General features: G+C 44.2%; 1 protein-coding gene across 2 annotated transcripts in view; it reads right to left on the bottom strand.

The window, feature by feature from the left end:
• The window catches only part of LOC122798333, a 487,632-nt gene that overhangs the window by 183,951 nt on the left and 283,821 nt on the right, over positions 1–19,860 (bottom strand). For both annotated transcript variants that reach the window (XM_044067174.1, XM_044067175.1), the window contains one exon: positions 12,592–12,651. In XM_044067174.1, coding sequence (XP_043923109.1) covers positions 12,592–12,651 — 60 coding nt within the window. The remainder of the gene's footprint in view (positions 1–12,591; positions 12,652–19,860) is intronic.

Below are 19,860 nucleotides of genomic sequence, written 5' to 3'. Positions count from 1 at the left end.
TAGCCAGCCGGCATAGAGGGTAGGAGTGTGTGCCCCCCTGCTTGCTTATGTACCACATGACCGTGGTGTTGTCTGTCCTTATTAACAGGTGTCCTTGATGGAGGAAGGGTTTGAAAGCCTCGATTGCATGCATCACTGCCAGCATTTCCTTTTGGTTTATGTGCATGTGTAGCTGTCCTTGAGACCACAAGCCTTGGATACCGTTGCCCTCCATGTGTGCTCCCCATCCTTGGTCTGAAGCGTCTGTGGTGATGGTTTGTTTCGTTTTTGGTTTGCTGAAAGGCAACCCTCTGTTGGACTGGCAGGCCTGAGCCCACCACAGGAATTCCTTTTGAAGGCAAGGAATGATTGGTATCAAAGTTTCCAAACTGTGACTTGTGTTGAGACCATACACTCCTTAAGTACCATTGTAATTTTCTCATATGCAGCCTGGCCTGTGGTATCAGAATTATGCAGGATGCCATGTAACCCAGGGCCTGCAGGATTTTCCTTGCAGTAAGCTGAGCTTGTCTTGTCAGATTCATGAAGTAATCTGGAAGTTGTTTTTGTTTTTCTTCTGTGAGAAAGGCCATTTGGGTGGTTGTATCTAGATCTGCACCCAGAAAGGTTATCCTTTGGGATGGAACAAGTCTTGATTTTTGGATGTTGACTGTGTATCCCAATGCCTGTAGTAGGTGGATGGCATAGGCCAAGTCTTTTATCAAATTTACCTTGTTGTCCGCTTGTATAAGGCAGTCGTCCAGATAAGGGTAGATTTGAATCCCCTGAAGTCTGCAGTGTGCAATTACTGATGCCAGGCATTTCGTGAATACTCTGGGCGCAGTACATAAGCCAAAGGGCAATGCTGAGAATTGATAATGCTCTGATCCTGCAAGAAATCTGAGGTGTCTTCTGCAGTTTGGTCGAATAGGGACGTGCAGGTATGCCTCCTTGAGATCTAGAGTCACCAGCCAAGACTCCTTGCCCAACATGGGAAGAAGTTGCTGTAGGGTCAGCATCTTGAATTTTGGCACAATGAGGTAAGTATTCAGTGCGGACAGGTCGAGAATAGGCCTCCATTGATTTTCTTTTCTTGGTACAAGGAATAGTCTGGAGTAAAATCCTTGGCCTTGCTCTGAAAGTTGTACCTTTTCTATAGCTTTCATTTGAAGCAAGTTGTTGATCTGCTTTAAAGTCTCTGCCCTCTGATTTGGTGGCAGGTTTGGCATTCCGTTTCTTTTTGGCAAAGTGTGGAAGTGGAACCTGTATCCTTTGTCTATTATTTGCAGTGTCCATGTGTCCCTTGTAATATAATGCCAATTTTTTGAGAATAAAGCCAGCTTTCTGCCCAAGGGTGCTTCCAGTTGAGCCCTGGTGGGCGGAATCAGAGTAAAGTCATTGAGCCTGTCCTGGTGTAGTAGTTGCTGTTGTTGCACTACCTCTCTGGTTGGCAGGCTGCCACTGGCGGCCTCTGTAAGAGCCCCTAGATTGGCCTCTGCCTCTGGGGCGTCTGTTCATGCCTCTCTGGGCTCTGTCCGAGTCTGGAAAGGACCAATTCTTAGTAGGCCAGTTTCTGCTGAATCTCGGTGGTTGTACTTGTAGGAAATCCTTAACTGTTTGCACAGCTTTTGCCTTTTCTTCATACTTTTTTAAAACCTGCTGTGAGTTGTGTACCAAATCCTGAAGGGATTTACGGTCAAGGGGCTCAGGAGAAGAAAGCTTCTTGTTCAGTTCATCTAACAAATACTCTTGGTACTGCATCATATGAAATTGACAATTTAGTGCCCTGACGGAAAGAGTTGCAGAAGTGTATACCTTCTTTCCCCATCTCTCTAAAGCTCTAGACTCTCTTTCAGAAGGTAGAGGATTTTTGGCAGTGGCAGCCGCAACCCCTTTAGGGCCCAGAGTAATAGTTTCTGGGTCTGCAGAATGGGCTTTATACAGATGAAAATGAGAATCCGGGACCCTGTAGTATCTATCAGGTTTGGCAGGGGCCGGGGGGAGAGTATCAGGGGCTGTACTAACATCATTGTACACATCATCAATTACATTCAAAACAGGAGGTATAGCTAAGGGCCTATGCTGAGGCAAATGTAAAAAGGTCTTTAATCTTTTTCTAGAATCAGAGAAATCCTGACCTTGCCATTGAAAATGCTCTCTCATGGAGTGTAAAGTCTCACCAAAGGAAAACTCTTCAGGAGGGGAGGCCGAAGGGATAGATTCTTCTGCATCAGAATACTCATAGGGCGAATAAGCCTCCTCCTGGTGGTCTGACAACTATGAACCATCTGAGAACTCATCTGAAGAGTGTGGGCCAGAAGGCTCAGTCCTGGGCCTTTTGTCTGGTGGAGGGTGAGAGGCCCTGTCCGGGTGAGGTTGTGAACCTCTAATTAAAGAAATAAGGTCCTCTGCAAGGCTGAGGATCTGAGAACTAGAGGAAGGCCTCTGGGATGTAGTCTTGGGAGGCAAAGCTTTAGAAAGTTTAGCAGCTTTAGCCCTAGAAAAGGCCTTAATGGACATGGAAGCAGGGGGCCTAGCTGCCCCACGTGCAGGGGTAGATATGTCCAAAGGTATGGTGTCGGACATATCCTGGGCACTGGTTTCGATAGGTAGCTCGGTAGCCGACTCAGCCGGGGCCTCCCGGGCCGCGGTGGTCGGTTGAGTGGAATCGGATGAAGGAATCTCAGAGGACTCTGTTTCGGCCGAAACCGAGACACTTGCGGTAGGCCTTACCGTGGTTTCAGCCGAAACCGCAGGCCGCGAGTGTCGGTCCTTGTCCTTCCGTTTTTTTCACCAAATGTGATGTCGGAGTCTCCGACGGCATTTTATATGCAAAACTAGCCCCAAAAAATTCCTCTGCAAACTCCGACAGACGTCTAAGAGTTCATCGGTTGAAGGAAGCACAGGCTGAACAGGACGATACGTCGTGGTCTGGGCCTAAGCAAGGAAGGCAGTAGGAATGGAAATCCTTATGAGGTATTTGTTTCCCACAAGTTAAACAATTATTTACTTTATCTGACATCGGCTGAGGCAAGAAAGAGTCCCCAATGGGGTACTTAGCTTTTTCGAAGTTTTCGGTAGCTATAATCACTGGATCTGACCGACCGGCACTTGCGAACAGCTTCTGCTTCGGGCACCGTGCGGCAAGAAAGACTGAGGAAAATGGCGTCGGCTGATGCTTTTATACCCCAGACGCTCTGACGTCAGGGAAGGTGCGACATCAGCCAAGGCCAGACCCAGACTTTGGAATCCGGCCGAACGAAGGACTGCCTGAGGCAGGACAACCCATATGTTATGACTGCAGATGCATCCTTGAAGGACATCTGGAAATAGCTGCCAATTGTACTTCCACTGTGGAGGAACTAGCTCCTTGCTGAAATATACCAGACAGGAAGTCCAACACTGCTGGAACAGGGGCTGTAAAGGGATCTATTTTTCTCTGCAAGGCCCAAATAGAAAAGCGCTTCCATTTACTGCAATAAAGTTTCCTAGTGGAGTCTTTAAGAGAAGCCACCAGAATGGATATTTACCTGGGATGAAAGACCGGGAGTCCTGGCAATTGACGGAACTGTTGCAACCAAGCTGTTAGTTGAGGCTGCTCAGGTCGGGCGGAAGTGTTCCCGACGAATGGGAAATTAGATCCAGGCAGGGATCCAGAACCCACGGGGGAGCTAAGAGATGAGACCAAAGGAACGGGAACCAAACCTGACGAGGCCAGAATGAGACAATGAGGATCACTTTGCACCGAAGTCGGTAAGTTTTCTGAAGAAACTTTGGAATGAGTGGTAACGGTGGAGAAGCATACAGAAGCTCAGGGGGCCAAGCATGGACTAGAGCGTCTCTGGGGACTTCCCCTGGTGAGGGAATCAGAGCAAAGAACTCGCTGCACTTCGCGTTGGAAGGAGATGCGAAGAGATCACAGCAAGGCTGACCCCATGCAAGGAAGATCTCCTCCGCTACTGAATGTTTCAGAGACCACTCGTAAGGCATCAGAATGGCCCGACTCAATCTGTCCACTAAAATGTTGGAGCACCCCGGGATGTGTGTTCCTATCAGAAACCAGCCAGTGGAAAACGCCCATTCCCACACACCCATGGCCTCGCGACATAGAGGGTAGGATCTGGTTCCCCCCTGCTTGTTGATATACCAGACAACCGACATGTTGTCTGACTGATTTGCAATCAATCCGAGAGGGAAGACTGTGTGAAAGGCTTCCAACGCTAAAAGCACTGCCCTCATCTCTAGAACATTTATGTGCAAATTGGTCTCTGCCTGGGACCACGTGCCTTGGACTGTCCTTCCCGAACAGTGTCCCCCCCCACCTGAGTTGGGAGGCATCCGTGGTCACTGTGGTTTGGACTGGAGGTGATGCAAAGGGGCGTCCTTTTGATATCTCTGGTGAAGTCATCCACCAAAGTAGAGATGTCCCGCAGACGTGACTGATCTTGATCGGAAATTCCATGGGCAGGTCTAGCCAAGACCATTGAACAGCCAGAGTCCATTGAAGATCCCGCATGTGAAGGCACGCATAAGGTAGAATAGATATGGCGGCAGCCATGGAGCCCAGAGCCCTGAGAACCTCGCTCGCCTTTGAAGACTTGGAGTTTGCTATCTGAGCTATGTGGCACCCGAGATGTAGAATCCTGTCTGGAGTTAAGAATACCTTCACCTGCAAGGTGTCTAGCCGTGCCCCATTGAAGTCTAGAATTTGTACTGGTTGCAAATGGGATTTGTGAGCATTGACTGTAATAGTAGTTTTGGTATATTTTTTCTCAGTTTAACATTGACTGTAATTCCCAGTAGCTCTGCTAACAGAATGAAATAATCTCGGGCCAGACACAAGTGATGCTTGTTGGGAGGAGCGAAGAGCCAGTCCTCCAGGTATGGAAACACCTGAATACCCTGAAGCCTCAGGTGAGCGGCTACCACTGCCATTACCTTGGTGAACACCCTGGGGGCTGTGGTGAGATCAAAGGATAGGGCTCTGAACTGAAAATGACTGGCTCCCAACCGGAAGCGCAGAAACCTCCTGGAGCTTCTGTGTATCTTGATGTGGTAGTAAGCATCCTGAAGGTATAACGAGCACATCCAGTCACACTCTTGGAGATAAGGTAGAATGGACTGTAGGGTGGCCATCCGGAATTTCTGTTTGGCTACCGACAAGTTTGACAGGTCCAGAATGGGCCTGAGGTCCCCCGTCTTTTTTGGCACCAAAAAGAACCTTGAGTAGATGCCTAATCCAGACTGATCAGGGGGGACCTTTTCGATGGCTCGTTTGAGAAGCAGCTTTAAAACATCTAGAGCTGCGGGCTCCATGTGAGCGGGTGGAACATCCGCGAGGCGTTTTGTAAAATTTGGAGGGGCAACAAAAGGAACAGAGTAACCTCTGGATATTATCTGAAGAACCCAGCCGTCCGTCGTAATGGACTACCATGCTGCTGGGTGTAAGGACAATCATCCCCTGACTGCCTCTAAAGTAGGACAGTCGGGCAACCCCTCAGGGCTGCTGACCGGGTCTATCAGAGAAGGGTTCCCTAGACCCGAAATTCCTGCGACCCCCCTCTACCTCTGGGTCGGCGTCGATCCTGTCCCCCTCTGCCTCTGGGGGAAGAGCTGTCCTGAGAATCCCAGGAAAACTGAGATTTTCGGATCCACATCTTCTTCTGCCCTCTGATTCCTAGAGAAGGACCGCTGAGGGTTAGAGAAGCGGACTCAGACGACAGACAAAGTCTTCCCGACCTTTTTGCTCTGGATAAGTGTGCCACGTACTGTCTTTCCAAAACGGGAAGAACTGTCGTAGGGAGCGCTGATAAAGACGCATTAAAAGGGTCCGCGAACTGACACAATCTGAGCCAGGCATGACGCCTCCTGGCTATGTCTGTCCTAGCCGCCCTAGCTGCTCCTTCTGTGGCATGGGAAAGGAGCCGCATAGATGTGTTTGAGACTGACTTCAGAGTAGACATTTTCGCCGAGAACAGCTGTCTGTCCTGCGGCGATAATGACTCTGGGGGGGACTTAGTGAATTCCGAAGCAAGGTCTCGCTGAAGCCGATCACGTGCCAAATAATTCAGCGCACGGATAGAAAAAGTCGCTGAGGAGTATATGCGCTTCCCAAATCTATCCACCGACCTGGACTCCTTGTCTGGAGGGTGGACTAAGGAACTCTCCTGTGCTAGTTCCTTCTTTGTGGCCACTGCAACCAACATAGCATCAACTGGGGCTCCTTTCGACCAGGATTGTCTGTCAGAAGGGGGAGATAAAACCTTGTCAGGGCATTTGGGGATGGGCTCTACGGTGTCAGGCTCCTTTCACGCCCTCGTGGTGATGAGGTCCACCAAGGGGTCTGCTGGTGGGGACACCCAGGAAGTAGATGGGCCCATGCCAAAGGCCTCCAGGAACAATGACTCTCCTTCATCTAAGTCAATGTCAGTAGTGAGGGACTCAAGGGAGTCCAAGTACCTCCTTTTGCACTTGCGCTTACGGTGACCCTCTTCAGTGGGACTTTCTGAAGGGGATCCGTGAGCCGCAGGAGTTTCCTCGAGGGAAATTTCTGGCACGGGTTGTCCCTTAGACAGGATGAAGGGAGTAGTCTCCAAATCCAGGGGGGCCTGGGTGGTATCCGAGGGGATGGGCTGGGGTCTCAATCCCTGGGAGAGAACCCTCTCCACCACTTCGAAGGCCGAGGGAGAAGCCCTCCCCGGATCTGAAGCGGGGACCGGAGCCCAAGACAGGGTAGCCTGAGGTTTGAGGGAACGTATCGGATCCGAAAAGTTCGGAGCCGAAGAATCCATTCCCCCAGGTCCGACTCCCTGTCCGTGCCTCCGAGAGTGAGATCAGATCCGAACAAGTTGGATCCAAGGAACTCAAGGTAACAGCCTGAGTCAAGGTTGGAGGAACCGTCGGTACCTAGCTACCAGTTCCGAAAAACCTCGGATCCAAGAGCCCCAAAGCCGAAGCACGGATCGGGGAAGGAAAGATAGGGTGGAAAAGAGGCATGGAGGTACCCTGTCCAGAGGGAGAGGGACCTGGCAAGACTTCCATCTGAATTTGGGTCTGAATAAATCTCCGCATCATCCTGTCCATATCCATGTCCGATAGGCTCTGAGTCGACCTCGAAGAGGCCACCGACACGGATCTGGCTGGTCTGCGCAGTGGAGAGGAAGGCCTCGAGTCTGAATGTTCCAACGGCTCCGGTGAGGAACAAGGAGACCGGAGCCGAGGAGAAACCGGTCTCATGGTCTTAGATGGGGGGCTGAGAAAGAGCTCCTTGTCTGGGGACGTCTTACGATGCCTGTCTTTCTTTTTCTCCCTTTCCTCTCTGCGCCTTTCCTTTTCCTACTCTTTTTCCTTTTCTTTGTCAGACTCACTGACTGAAGATCTGTCCTTTGAAGACCCATCGCCAGACGAAGAGGGAGGTCGAGTCCCTGTCTGGGTGGAAGGTGGTACACAAGAGACCGAGGCAGACTCCAGCATGGCAGCAGAGAGAAAGCCTTTGGCAACTAGCTTGGCCTTACGATCCCCAAGGCCCTAGGGTTAAAAGCAGAACAGACAGCACATTGAGTGGACAAATGTGCCACTCCTAAGCAAATCTCACACAGAGTGTGACCATTGGCCGGGGAAAGCTTATGGCCACACTCTGTACATTTTTTAAAAACAGGCTTTGGCTGGTCAGCCATAGTCCTGCACTCCAAGGTACAAGCACTACCTCTCCAAAAAAAAAACACACACAGATAGGTAGGGGAAGGGTAGGCCTAACTACTACTCTATACAAAAACTTTTTTTTTTGACACCGATGACCAAATGAGATACTACACAAGGGGAGGAAGGGAAATCTTACTCAAGCACACCTAGATATCAGCAAAAAATACTACTTACTATCCCTGAGCTCAGAGCAAAGGAGACCACGATGCAAACTACTGGCGCGGCAAATGAGATCTGAGGGAAGATAGGAGATGGTAGGGAATTATGGGTAAGGGGAGGAGCTCGGAGCAGATGCTAGAAAAAAAGTTGCCGGCTCGGATCCAATACAGATCCGTATACCCACAGGTTGCAGATAAAATGAAGTTAAATACTTCAGCTCACTAAATTCCAAAACCCACAGAAGCACGAAATTCAAAATCCCAGAGCTCGGAGATGTTGAATTAGCACTTCTGCTGGTGTGGTGTGCGAATGGATGGGTGGAAGTTTAGGTAAGTATGTATGTGTAAGTGTGTTGGTTAGGGGCTTTAGTGTGTGTTGTGACTGTGATGTGTGTGTGCTTCCTGTGTGTGTCTGTCTGTGCAATCTCGGAGTTAGAATATTTAAGTAGGGGGTGAGGGGCAGTCCTCCACATGGGGGTGCAGGGGACCTTGCCCCCCTGCTTATCTGTAGTGTAGGATTATATATTTGATTGTGGGGGGAAGTTGTGTGTGTGTGTGTGTGTGCTGTATTTGTAGAGTGCGTTCGGGATTTTAAATTTCGCAGTCGTATTTTGTATTGTAGTAGTATTGTCGGCTATGTAATTTCGAAATACTGAAATTTGAGATTTCAGTATTACATAGTGGACCCTTGAGTACACCACTTTGCCAATAATAACTACAGGTAAATGTAATAAGAGTATAAAATAAAAAAAGAAAAATGCAACACTAACAAACTGAACATGTCAAACATGTCTTGAAGCACACAGAGTTTAGATGTTTTTGAGACACTGGATGGATGCCAATGACCTCAATGATTAATAAACTATAAACAAAAAAATAAAACATTTAAAACAGCATGTGATGTGTATGCAGTGCACATTGCAAAGTAATTAAGTATTACTTCTGAAGAAACACCCTAAATATCTACTAAGTTTGGGACTTGTTTTACTTCCTGATATACAAAGCTGTGCAATATGCTGGACCCCTCTTGGTAATGGCACTTACAGTATTAACTAGACCACCTTATCAATGAAAACCTTATATATTTCACAAATATTGCAAACCATGCATTCAATGACTACATACTCTGAAAACTTCCCTCTGGATATTAACCAACAACCAAATAGCCAAACACAAAACCCCCTAGTAATGAGCAACCACACAACACAAACACACAAGTTAACATTACTCATTTTTTTTTTTAAATCATACAAAAAAATATTATATATATATATATATATATATATATATATATATATATATATATATATATATATATATATATATATATATATACACACACACACACACACACACATGAGATCACACAAACATTAATTGGTTAGCCTTGAGCCAAGGTACTATGCAATAACTATTCTTCCCTGTACTCTGTGCTCACATGATCCAGCAAAAAAGATAGCTATTTGTCCAGCTACAAAAAAATGTAGCCATAAAACATACACGCACTGCTCAGTGAACAGGATATATGATCACCTGTAGTACTCAATAAAAGGTACCTTAAATGAGAGGGACTTGATCACCGCATACTCGCTGATCAGTCAGTCCTGTAACTATTTTGTTTCTCTATATGCCAATGTTACACACAAACACAAGATTGTTAAGGGGAGATCCTATCTTCTGAATCTTGTGACACTCTTTGAAGAGAACAGGAGAACTTGAAGAAAGGTTACTTATTACCTTTGTTAATGGAGGTGGTGGGCTGGGCCTCAGACCATTTTCAGCCACAACGCTGAAGTGTACAAAAACAAGGAGCATTAGATGTGAATGCAGTACAGGCACTATTTACAATTTAGTGCTTAGAATGACTGTTGTACAAAATGCACTTACAAATACAACACAAACAGAAGTTTGTACTATTTCCAGTTCAATTACACTACAATGACTATTGAGTTATAAACACTTGGATCTTGGCTCAAGGCTAACACTGTTAAGATCAAGCTATGTACAATTAATACTAAAGCCAAATCTTTGAGTAAGCTATATACTTTTCCTTTGACTATGTTGTCCCCTATTCCTTTTGACATTGTCTTGAACACCAGCCCAGCAAAGATGGAAAATAAGTTTTAACAACTTTTCTTCTCAGTTTCTTTCTTGAAAAAAACTGCATCTGAACTTGGGAGGTAAATTATCTGTTTGTCTACTGAAACACTTTTTGATCTCTTCTTTTTCCCCAATGGCTCAGAAAATATTACTCAGCTCTGGATAACATTTCACTGGTCAAACTAATGTCCTAAGATTGCAGGGATGAAAATGTTTTCTCAAAACACTTTAGAAGGTAGTGGCCTTATCACTCTTCCAGGTTACAGCCAGATTGCTGTTATTCACCAGAACTATTCTCTTCCTAAGGCCAAACAGAACTTGCAACAGGGTTAAAGGACTTGCATCTTCTACAGTCATTCCTCTCTGTAAGCATCCATATGCAAGAACATCTTCTCTAGAGCACTAAAAATGTGTTTGGGGATGTCTTGATCCTTACTCAGTATGGAAAACTCCTAGAAGTGCCCATAAAATTTCCCTTCCCTTTGGCCTTCAGAAGCATCTTTGATGTCATATTAGCAAAACTACATTTCAAGCCTCTTCCTAATAAAAACTGGTATAAAAAGGGAATTTCTTCACCCAATAACATGGGTTAATCACCTGAAATGTTTGAATTACTTCTTGAGCTGCAGTAAAATGCAACTTACCAAACACTGGGAAATGTCAACCAATTCTTTATGTAACTTAGAAGCTGGGTCAAACACCTAGCAAAAGCCAGATCCACCCCTTAACCAAGATCCAAGATAGATCCACACTTACAGAGCCACCTGCAAACTTTTCAAGTGTCTGCTCCTTTCTCCAAATACATAATTACATTTCAGACCTACCATCAAACCCAGGTGTTCAGTTAATGCAACTCTTATGCAGCCTCTCACACAACCATTCACCTTATGCTTGTACATGTGAGCTTCATTCTAGAGGTCTAACAAACTCCCTAACAGTGGGATGTTGATGTGTTTTGGTTTTAGCAAGGCAAGACTGCTTCACAGGAGAAGCTATACTAGTCAAAATGAATGGCCTAGGTTTTAATTACATAAACTAAGTACAAAACTCCTGAAACTTAACCTTGCGGAGCTGCTCTCTCATCACTACTTTGCTATTTTACCTCAAATACAACCCTCACTTCAAATATTCCTGGTATCATGGTAGCCATGTTAATGCACTCCCCTTCTGTTAAGAACATTATTTACAGAACTGTAATACATTATTAATCCTGTCCTTATAAGAATATATTAAATCATGAAAATGAAAAGGAATTCACAAACAGGCCTTCACATTAACAAGAGAGATTGTCAAACATCCACTCATCACAACTGAGCATGAGTTTAATAAGTATTTTTCATTTACAAATATGACTACTACTGGGAGACAAACAGAAATAGGCAAGTATGGATGTCTATTCATAGATTCTGTAAGGCACTTTTCTTCTCTTACCATGTGAACCTCTATGATGGACACACTGCATGCCAACACCCAATCCAAGACCTAGAATACTTATGTCCAATTAAGTATGATTTCATCCTGTCCTAAATGTTGACGTACTCAAACAAATGACTGACTGTCTCATCTGCTTAAAAGATATGACGGGTGCAGAAAAAAGCTCTTAAACCTTAAAGTCATAAAGGATGGGCATCAGCTCTAATTAATTAACGTACAGAAGAATGAAGGGGATGTATTAGTAACTGGAATATAGGGTTCAGGTTGAGTTGGCTTAAAGACCTTTGGAAACGGGACAAAAAAAATGACATTATTCACTGGGATACTCTTATTGCAAAATGAGAAGTTAGAGATGTAAGAAAGAAGGTGGACAATGTAGGACGAGTAACTTAAGACTGTGAGGTGAGAACAGTTTGGAAATGAAGTATGGTTAGACATTTTTAAGATTCCATGACTGAAAGCATTACGAATCAAGGCATTTACTTGAAACTAAAATTGAGAATTAAAAAAAAAAAGTTAACAGAAACAAGTCACAGGGAAGTCATTTTAAGCTGTGAAGGTGTACGAGGTAAAAAGGAGCTCACCAAGAATATGTTAAAAATCTACAAATGTGAGTACGTTATTGTCAGAATTGGTTTTACTATGAGAATCACTCAATGGGTTGCTATTGTTTTTAATTAGTATGGTAAAGAATTTTTTTATGTCTATCCAATACTTGGGACTACCAATAAGGTATGCTGTTGCTTTTTTAGTAAGAGAAGCTGGTAAACATAACGGTAATTCTGGTTACATGACTCAAATTTGGCATTAAAATATTCACAGCTGTTGGACGTTTTCTCCAGATGTCACAACTGGTATCTAATCCTCAATTTTTTTATTTCTGATGGCAGGGGGAGTCAAGGAAAAAAAATGACAATTTATATAATGATTTTTAAAAAAAGAACAGTATTTCTTAAATTGGAAGGAGGGAATTCAAAAGGGTGGGCTTCACTTGAGTCTTTCATGTGGTAAAGTGTGTGTGTGTGTGTGTGTGGGGGTCAGCTAAAAGAATACTTGTATCATGCCTGATAAGAAGCATTAGGGGAAAAAGTTCACTAAGCAGCATGGGAGTACAAACAAATTCACAAAAATATCAGAACTAATAGAAACATTCCAAATTTAAACTGTAAGCAGCAAAAAAAAAAAAAAAAAAAAAAAAAAAAGAATAAATAGTTTCTACCTTGAGAAGCTGCTGTGGGTGCCAAAGTGGTTCTTGGGGCTGCAGCAGTAGGTCCTACACCTGAAAAAAGAAGTTAATTAATTAAAAAAAAACATTGGTTCTTATAAAATTACTCAGATTTTATAGTAGTTTAATATCAGAATTGCCAATTAATTTCAATTTACAGTTTTTGAAGATGAAATGAACAGAGTTTCAGTTCACTTCAATCTTATTTTTGGGAGTGATTAAAGGCATTTTACTATGTGCTTTATGAACAGTAAACAATGCTAATAAATCAGACAAAAATGAAAGTACATAAAGGAATACAAGAGGGATACATCTAAGAAGAAATGTTGAAATACACTAACTCAATGTTTCATTATAAAATATTTCCACAGTAATGGTGGGCCAAACCTGTACAAATGCTCATGTAATGCCACTTTCAAACTGGAAAAATAATTACTAATAAGATAACATGGGCAGCTCAGTGGTTAAGCATTGTCGCCTCACAGCAAAACGTTCTCTGGTTCGACTCTCGGATGGGGTGCTTACTGTGCAGAGTCTGCATGTCCTCCCTGCGTTTACATGGGTTTCCTCCCACATTCCAAAGACATGCAGTAGGTGGATTGGACACACTAAATTGGTCCTAGGTGTGAGTGTTTGTGCACAAGAGTGTGGTACATCTTCCGAGGGTTGGGCCTCTGGCTAGCAACACAACCGCATAAAACCCACAATCGCTACAGAAACAACAAGTGCTGGAGAGCGCTCTTTGCCTGATGTGCTGAAAGGCACGGGAACAAATCAGAGAGAGAGAATAAGATAACACACTCAGGAACAAAACAGAAGATGCAGCATTTGAATGAATACAATGCAGATCTAATACTGAAGACTTAATTTACAGAAGTGAAACAATTACCATGACAGTCTTCAGAGTGTCATTATAAGCATATTAATAAAAATGCAAATGGTTTCATACACAATAATTAGTTTATCTGTATTAGAAGTTAAGTAAAATTCTTTGAAAAGTTTTACTTGTACTGCACAGCACTTCAGTTGACAATAGGTTATATCCTCATACCTCTTTTTGATACTGAACACCATACACATATTGGTCCTTCATAAAGGAGCAAATTATGGCATCAGGAAAAGCCCACTTGAACCAGCACATATGCCACTTTCCCAGCTGTTTGGATACGCTATATATCTTATTTGACCAACTGATTACTTCTATATCACTTCCAACAAAAGTCCCACTATTTGGGAAAGAGATTACTGGTATCAACACATTACTGGTGAGAAAGGGAGACTTAGAAAAACTAAACCTGCTACCATCTAAATACAGTACCATCCTTATAAACTCTGCACCCCAACCCCCCAACTTGTTCATGGAAGGTGGGAACTTCCTACAATATACACTATCCTACAACTAACTCCATTTCACAATACCAGTGGTAGCATAAAAGGTCAAGTTTGGATTTCAGCAGGAGACGTGGCTCATTTTACAGCCCCCACATCCACCATAAAAAAAAAAAAAAAAAAGGAGAGAGATTCTAATCTGTACCTTAAACCATATTCCCTTCAAAATGCTCCTCACCCAAGAAGGGAAACGTCCATGGCTACTGTAGCCACTGGAGGAGGTGAGAATGGTCAACCATCTGAAATCACTGGAGAGATGAACCACAAACACACAATTCCTGCAAATTGGTGCGATACAAACCACAGTGTGAAATGGATAAGACATAAGGGACCACTAGACCAACAGGGTCCATTGTAGAACTCGCATGAAATATCTTGCTAGCAGAATCGAAGTGATCAAAACAGCCATCAAGCCCAGTAACCTGAGAATCAGTCTTGAGGGAGAAAAGGAGTGATGAAGAACCTGATAGTCTACTTGATGGAGACAGAATACGCTGCACTGCTGGAGCTTAGCTATCTGACAACTCGTTCAAGTGGCATCCAATGAACTACATCTGATGCATTAGGATTAGCTGGCTCTTTGCATAGTTGACTAATTCCCAAGTGTGGAGCAAGAAGTCCCTGAGGTGCATCAACAGATTCCTGGTTGGTGCTGTAAGGAGCCAATCTAGATACAAGAACACCAAAAACCACTGTAGCCTAAGATACGCTGCTACCATTGCCATGCATTTGGTGAACACCTGGTGGGCTCTGGTGAGACCAAAGGGCAGTGCCTTGAATTGAAAATGATTGCTCTCAGCCGGACACACAGAAATCTCCTGGATTGTCTCATTATTTTGATATGATAGCAAGCTTTATGGAGATCTATTGGGAACATTCAGTCATCCTTCCTCAGAAGAGGTAGAATGGACTGAACCGTGACCATCCAGAATTTTGTCTGTCAAACTAACAGAGGTGATTTAGGTCCAAAATTGGCCCCAAGTCCCCCTGTCTTCTTTGGAACTAAAAAGAACCTGAAAGAGACACTGGATCCTGACTGGTCTGGGGGGACCTGCTGGTTAACTCTTTTGTAACAGCTTTTGAACTTCTACTGCTGTGGATTCCAGCTGACCGGGCAGTATGTCTGGAATCCTTTTCTTAGTAATAGTGTAGTCTCTGGTGATTATGCTCCGCACCCAAAAATGTTGTGCAATGGCTTGCCAGGCTTGAGGGTGTAAGGATAAGCACCCCAACTGCCCCCAGAGTGCAGCAATCAAGCAACCCTTCAGGAGCATTTGTAAAGTTTATTTGTGAAAGGACTGCAAAACCCTGGATTCTGTGATCCACCTCTGCCTCTGTGGTGACATACATTGAAATTACCTTCCACTCTGACTTGGCGCGTTTGTCTGCAGGAGCTTCTTTGCTGAATCCCTGAGATTTTCCAAACCACATCTCCCCCTTCCCCTTTTCTTGGTTCCTAGAAAAGGTCCTCTGAGGAGTGGAAAAATGGATTCCAGTGATAGGGTCTTGCCTTATGCTCACTCCTGGTTAGCGTTTCTTTCACCTTCAATCCAAAAAGAGTTGCACCATCAAAGGGGGTGTTGTTGAAGTTTTAAAGCTTTCTACAAAGTCACAAAAGCATCCAGATGGCAACATTGGCGTTTGCTGCTCTGGCAGGTCCATCAGCTGCACTGGAAAGATTATGCATGGATACGTTAGACTGTAATGTAGATAACCGGGACTCCACTGATTTCTATATGTCCACCAATAGGTTATAACAGATGGACTTTGTCAGCTCTTTCGCAAAGTCCTTCTGAAAATGTGTCAGGTTGGCAAGGTAACTCAGCACTCTAAGTACAAAGGTTGCTGAAGTGTACATTTATTTCCGAAACCTGTTCAATGCTCTGAACTCTCTGTTTGGGGGATGGAGAGAGGTACTCTCCTCTGAGAAATCCTTCATTACGGCTGCCACCACAATCATGACATCAACTGGGGGATCCTTGCTCCAGTGTGCTCTATCACAATTCTGCTGTATTGGCTCCACCACATCAGGATTCTTCCATGTCCACTAGACCATAAGGTCTGTAAGGTCATCAATGTCACCCAAGAAGTAGAAGAGCTAGCACAAAGCACCTCATGGAGCCCAGACTCTTCAGGAGAGGGGATATTGGTGGACCAACCCCCTTGCTGATTAAGCAACTTAAGAATGTTATCGAAAGTGACTTCGTCTAGAGGGGATCGTGGGGACCTTTCAACTTCAAAATCTGCGTCTTTAGTGATTGATTGACTCAGGAAAGGAGTCTAAATTACTCCTTTTTACAAGTCTGTTTCTTATGACCATGTCTCATTGGGGCTTCTGGGAAAGGGTTAGAATCAGATTAGGAGCTTGCCTGGCAAGCACCCCAAAAGCTAAAAGTAGTGACTGCTCCAGTTCATCAGGATGAAGAAGCTCAAACGCAGTATCCAAAGGAGGTCAGGACAGAAACGAGCATGGCAGAGAGACCTCTTCTCATGGTTTGGAGAGAACCCTTTCAAACATCTCTAAGGTCAAAGACACAACAGGAGCTGAAAAAGCACTCATCCAATCTGAAAAATGGACTGGAAAAGCAATCTCCACTCTGACCCATTCCAGCTCTGGCTCCAAGGCTGACAATCGAGCCAACCTATTGAGCACTGAGCTGCCAAGAGGAAGAGATGGCTCTGACAACTAGTCAACCCCGCTCCTCAAATCTTGGCTCTGAGACACATCCCAATTCAACAAAATCAAAGCTGAGAAAGGAAAGGACAGTGTTGCTCTATGGAGGCTTGTCTCCCTGGGCTTTGGAGACAAAGGAAAGATCAAAATTGGCAACACCAATGGAGGCGTGGATGGGCTTAAACCTGGTGTGCCCAAAAGGGACTGCTCTAGGATGACCTCTAATTGAATTTGTGCATATCTTGTTGACATCCTCTTTGGTAAGGCTTCTTGTAGAAGGGAAGCACCTCAAAGATGAACCCACTATAATTAGCCAGGATGAATTTCTCCTCATGCAGAAGAAGCCTATGACTCACCGGCTCTGGTGATAAACAGGAGGAGAAGTTGGTGAACAGATCTGAATGTTTTCTGGATCAGGATGCTTTGATGTCTTTGGAGCCAGATCAAAACTTCTGCTGGATCCACAGTGCACTTTCTAAATGTCTTTTCTAATTCCTTTTCTTTAGGTTTTTCACTTTCCTTTGAGAACCTGAATTTTTCATCTTTCTTGGCCACAAAAGTTGTTTCAGAAGTGGGAAGAGGTGCAGACGTTCCTGCTTGGGTGGGGAAAAAGGCCCTTGAGGACAAATTTGCCCCTCCACTCCTGTAATGCTCCCGAACTGAACGAGGAACAAGCCTCACAGTCAGAGTTCAGGTGCGTCACACAAGGCAATACACACATTGTGAGGGTCCTGTGGGGGGATTTTGTATCCACAAGCAGAAAACTTCTTGAATCCTGTGACCTTGTCCATGAGGAGAAAATTTCCTGAGAATATATTTTTTTTTAAATCAAGGAGGCGATTCCAGGAAAAAAAAACTATAAGGTCAAAAATAGAGAAGACCTTATTAGGAGCCCAGAAGCAACAAAATCAGGAAAGTATCACATATCTTACAAGATGAAAAAGTCAAAGCACTTGCAGACCATGTCCTTCTGACAAAAAGTGGCAAGAGATCCAAGGTACTTTGGGAGGGAATCATGGCTATGAAAGGAGTCACAGCCCCAGATCTAAAGCTTCCAAAAGGCAGAAAGGTCAGATCAGAGTTCCCAAAGGTTTAATCGGATAAAAGACACTGGGTCATTTATTTCCATGCTAAATTATTCCTGCTGAAGCTTACAGAAGCCTTATGGCGAAGAACTGATTAAATTAAATTACAATAAATGGTCTGAGTCTGAATTAATACTGCTTTTGTTATTTCGGTTCTTTAACTTGGAGCATATATCATACCCATTAACAGAAAATGTTTCTGTGAGGACTTTCTTAATAATCACCATTGTGCCAGCTACCTGGTAAGAAAAATACACTAGGTAATAAAGATTATGTATCTACCTGGAATAGCCAGGTAGGTAAAAATCAAGAAAACAAACTACAGGGTGCTACACAGAGCAGTATTGCCTTAAAGTTCACTGGCAGGGTGTGGACATTAGTTAACACGGAACTTTATTGCACTTCAGGTGTTGCTTACAAAGCTGAACTTTAATTGTCCTTTTCTACAATTACAGGAAACATTTTCAACAAAGATGCTTCTTTTGTATTCATCAGCAAGGCAGTATTCCCTGCCTCACAATAACTAGACCCAAATATCTAGTAAAAAAATGTTCCTTGGAATATAGCCATGAATGATGAGACGATAGAAATCCTTAAAATAGATGTGTGAAACAGTGGCAGGTCCCCATCACATGAAGGTGAAACGTAAACGTGTGAAACAGTGGCAGGTCCCCATAACATGAAGGTGAAACGTAAACGTGTGAAACAGTGGCAGGTCCCCATCACATGAAGGTGAAACGCCAAGATGGAGCAGTACATTTTAAGTCTGGGAAGAGGTGAGTGTTGATCAGAAGCAAGCATTCAGCAGAAGCAAATCAGAAAAGGAGGCACCTCTCTTAAGTCCAGAGAGAGAGAGTACCTGGTCAAGAAATTATCACATCCCATAAAAATGACAGCAATGAAATGAAAAAGGAGTCACATTTAGTAGTGTATGGTTATAATTACCTTCAGCAGGATGAGACTGGGGTTTAAACAGTAAATGTTTGCAAAGAAGCAGAGGACAGGGAATAAGGATAATAGGAAGTTACTATGCTATTGGCCTTAAGGCCCTCACAAGCCTAGCCAAGAATTTAGCCCATGTTCCGACAAGGCAGCACCAGATGTCCCTGTCCAGCAAGGATACAGGTAGAATCCCAGGAGTATACTTTGTTCCCCATTGAGTCATCCCGGTTGCACTTAACAAAAGGGTTACTGAGGTACTCTGTTTGACGTGGAGAGGAAGTCTATAACACAGAAGGGGGAGTCTCTGGGACACAAATCTGTCCCACCAAGTCCTATTTATGTCACTGACCAGGTTGAGGTCATGCGGGTTACTTGATTAGAGCTCGACTTGCAAATATGCAGCAGTCCCACCAAGGCAGGGTCTGAGATTGCTTTGTATGCCAGACAGAGGTCACCTCTGAGGAGTCTGTATGAGACTGAGTAGAAGGACAGGGCTTTTTGCTTATCTGTGTATGGTAGATGTTTGAGGCCCTGGATTCTCCCGATGAGGAACCTTTCTGGTCTCTCCAGCTGCTGCATGTGCTTTGTGAGGTACATGCCGAAAGGGGCTCTGTACTCAATAATGGGTCTTATAAGGGAAGAATATAGGGATGTTATGACCTCCTTGTCCCTGGATGAGATACTCTTACTAATGAGGTGGGCCATGTAGAAAGCTTTCCGTACACTGCAGGCAATATGGTAGTCAAGTCAGTTTGCTATCAACCTGGGTGCCCAAGTCCCTCACGACTGATTGCGTACTTAAGACCTTGTTACTAAATGTGAATTTATGGGGATGTCACTCTGATTATGCATTTTTTTGGCATTCAGTTTGAGACCATGTTTCTGGCACCAGTCATTTGTTTGGGTGAGACCCTCTTGGAGGATGTCCACATCACTAGGGGAATTGATGACTGCGCCCAGCTTGCAGTCATCTGCAGACTTGGTCAGCCCATAGCCCACTGGTTTTGACCTGCACCTCAGAAAACTATAACCCAAACAACAGAGGGCCCCAAGACCAATCCCTGGAATCGTGCAGCAAAAACATTTACTAAAACAAAGGAGTCTAATTGTAACAAACACCTAAAACTACCGATGCTAAAATGAACAAATTCCTGTAAGCTAAAATTCTACCTA

This window comes from Protopterus annectens, chromosome 3.part1 (assembly GCF_019279795.1).
Source record: "Protopterus annectens isolate FY-2018-M chromosome 3.part1, PAN1.0, whole genome shotgun sequence".
NCBI classification, from domain to species: Eukaryota; Metazoa; Chordata; order Ceratodontiformes; family Protopteridae; genus Protopterus; species Protopterus annectens.
Note: the sequence above shows the minus strand (reverse complement) of the source record. Positions and strands in the feature narration are given on the sequence as shown.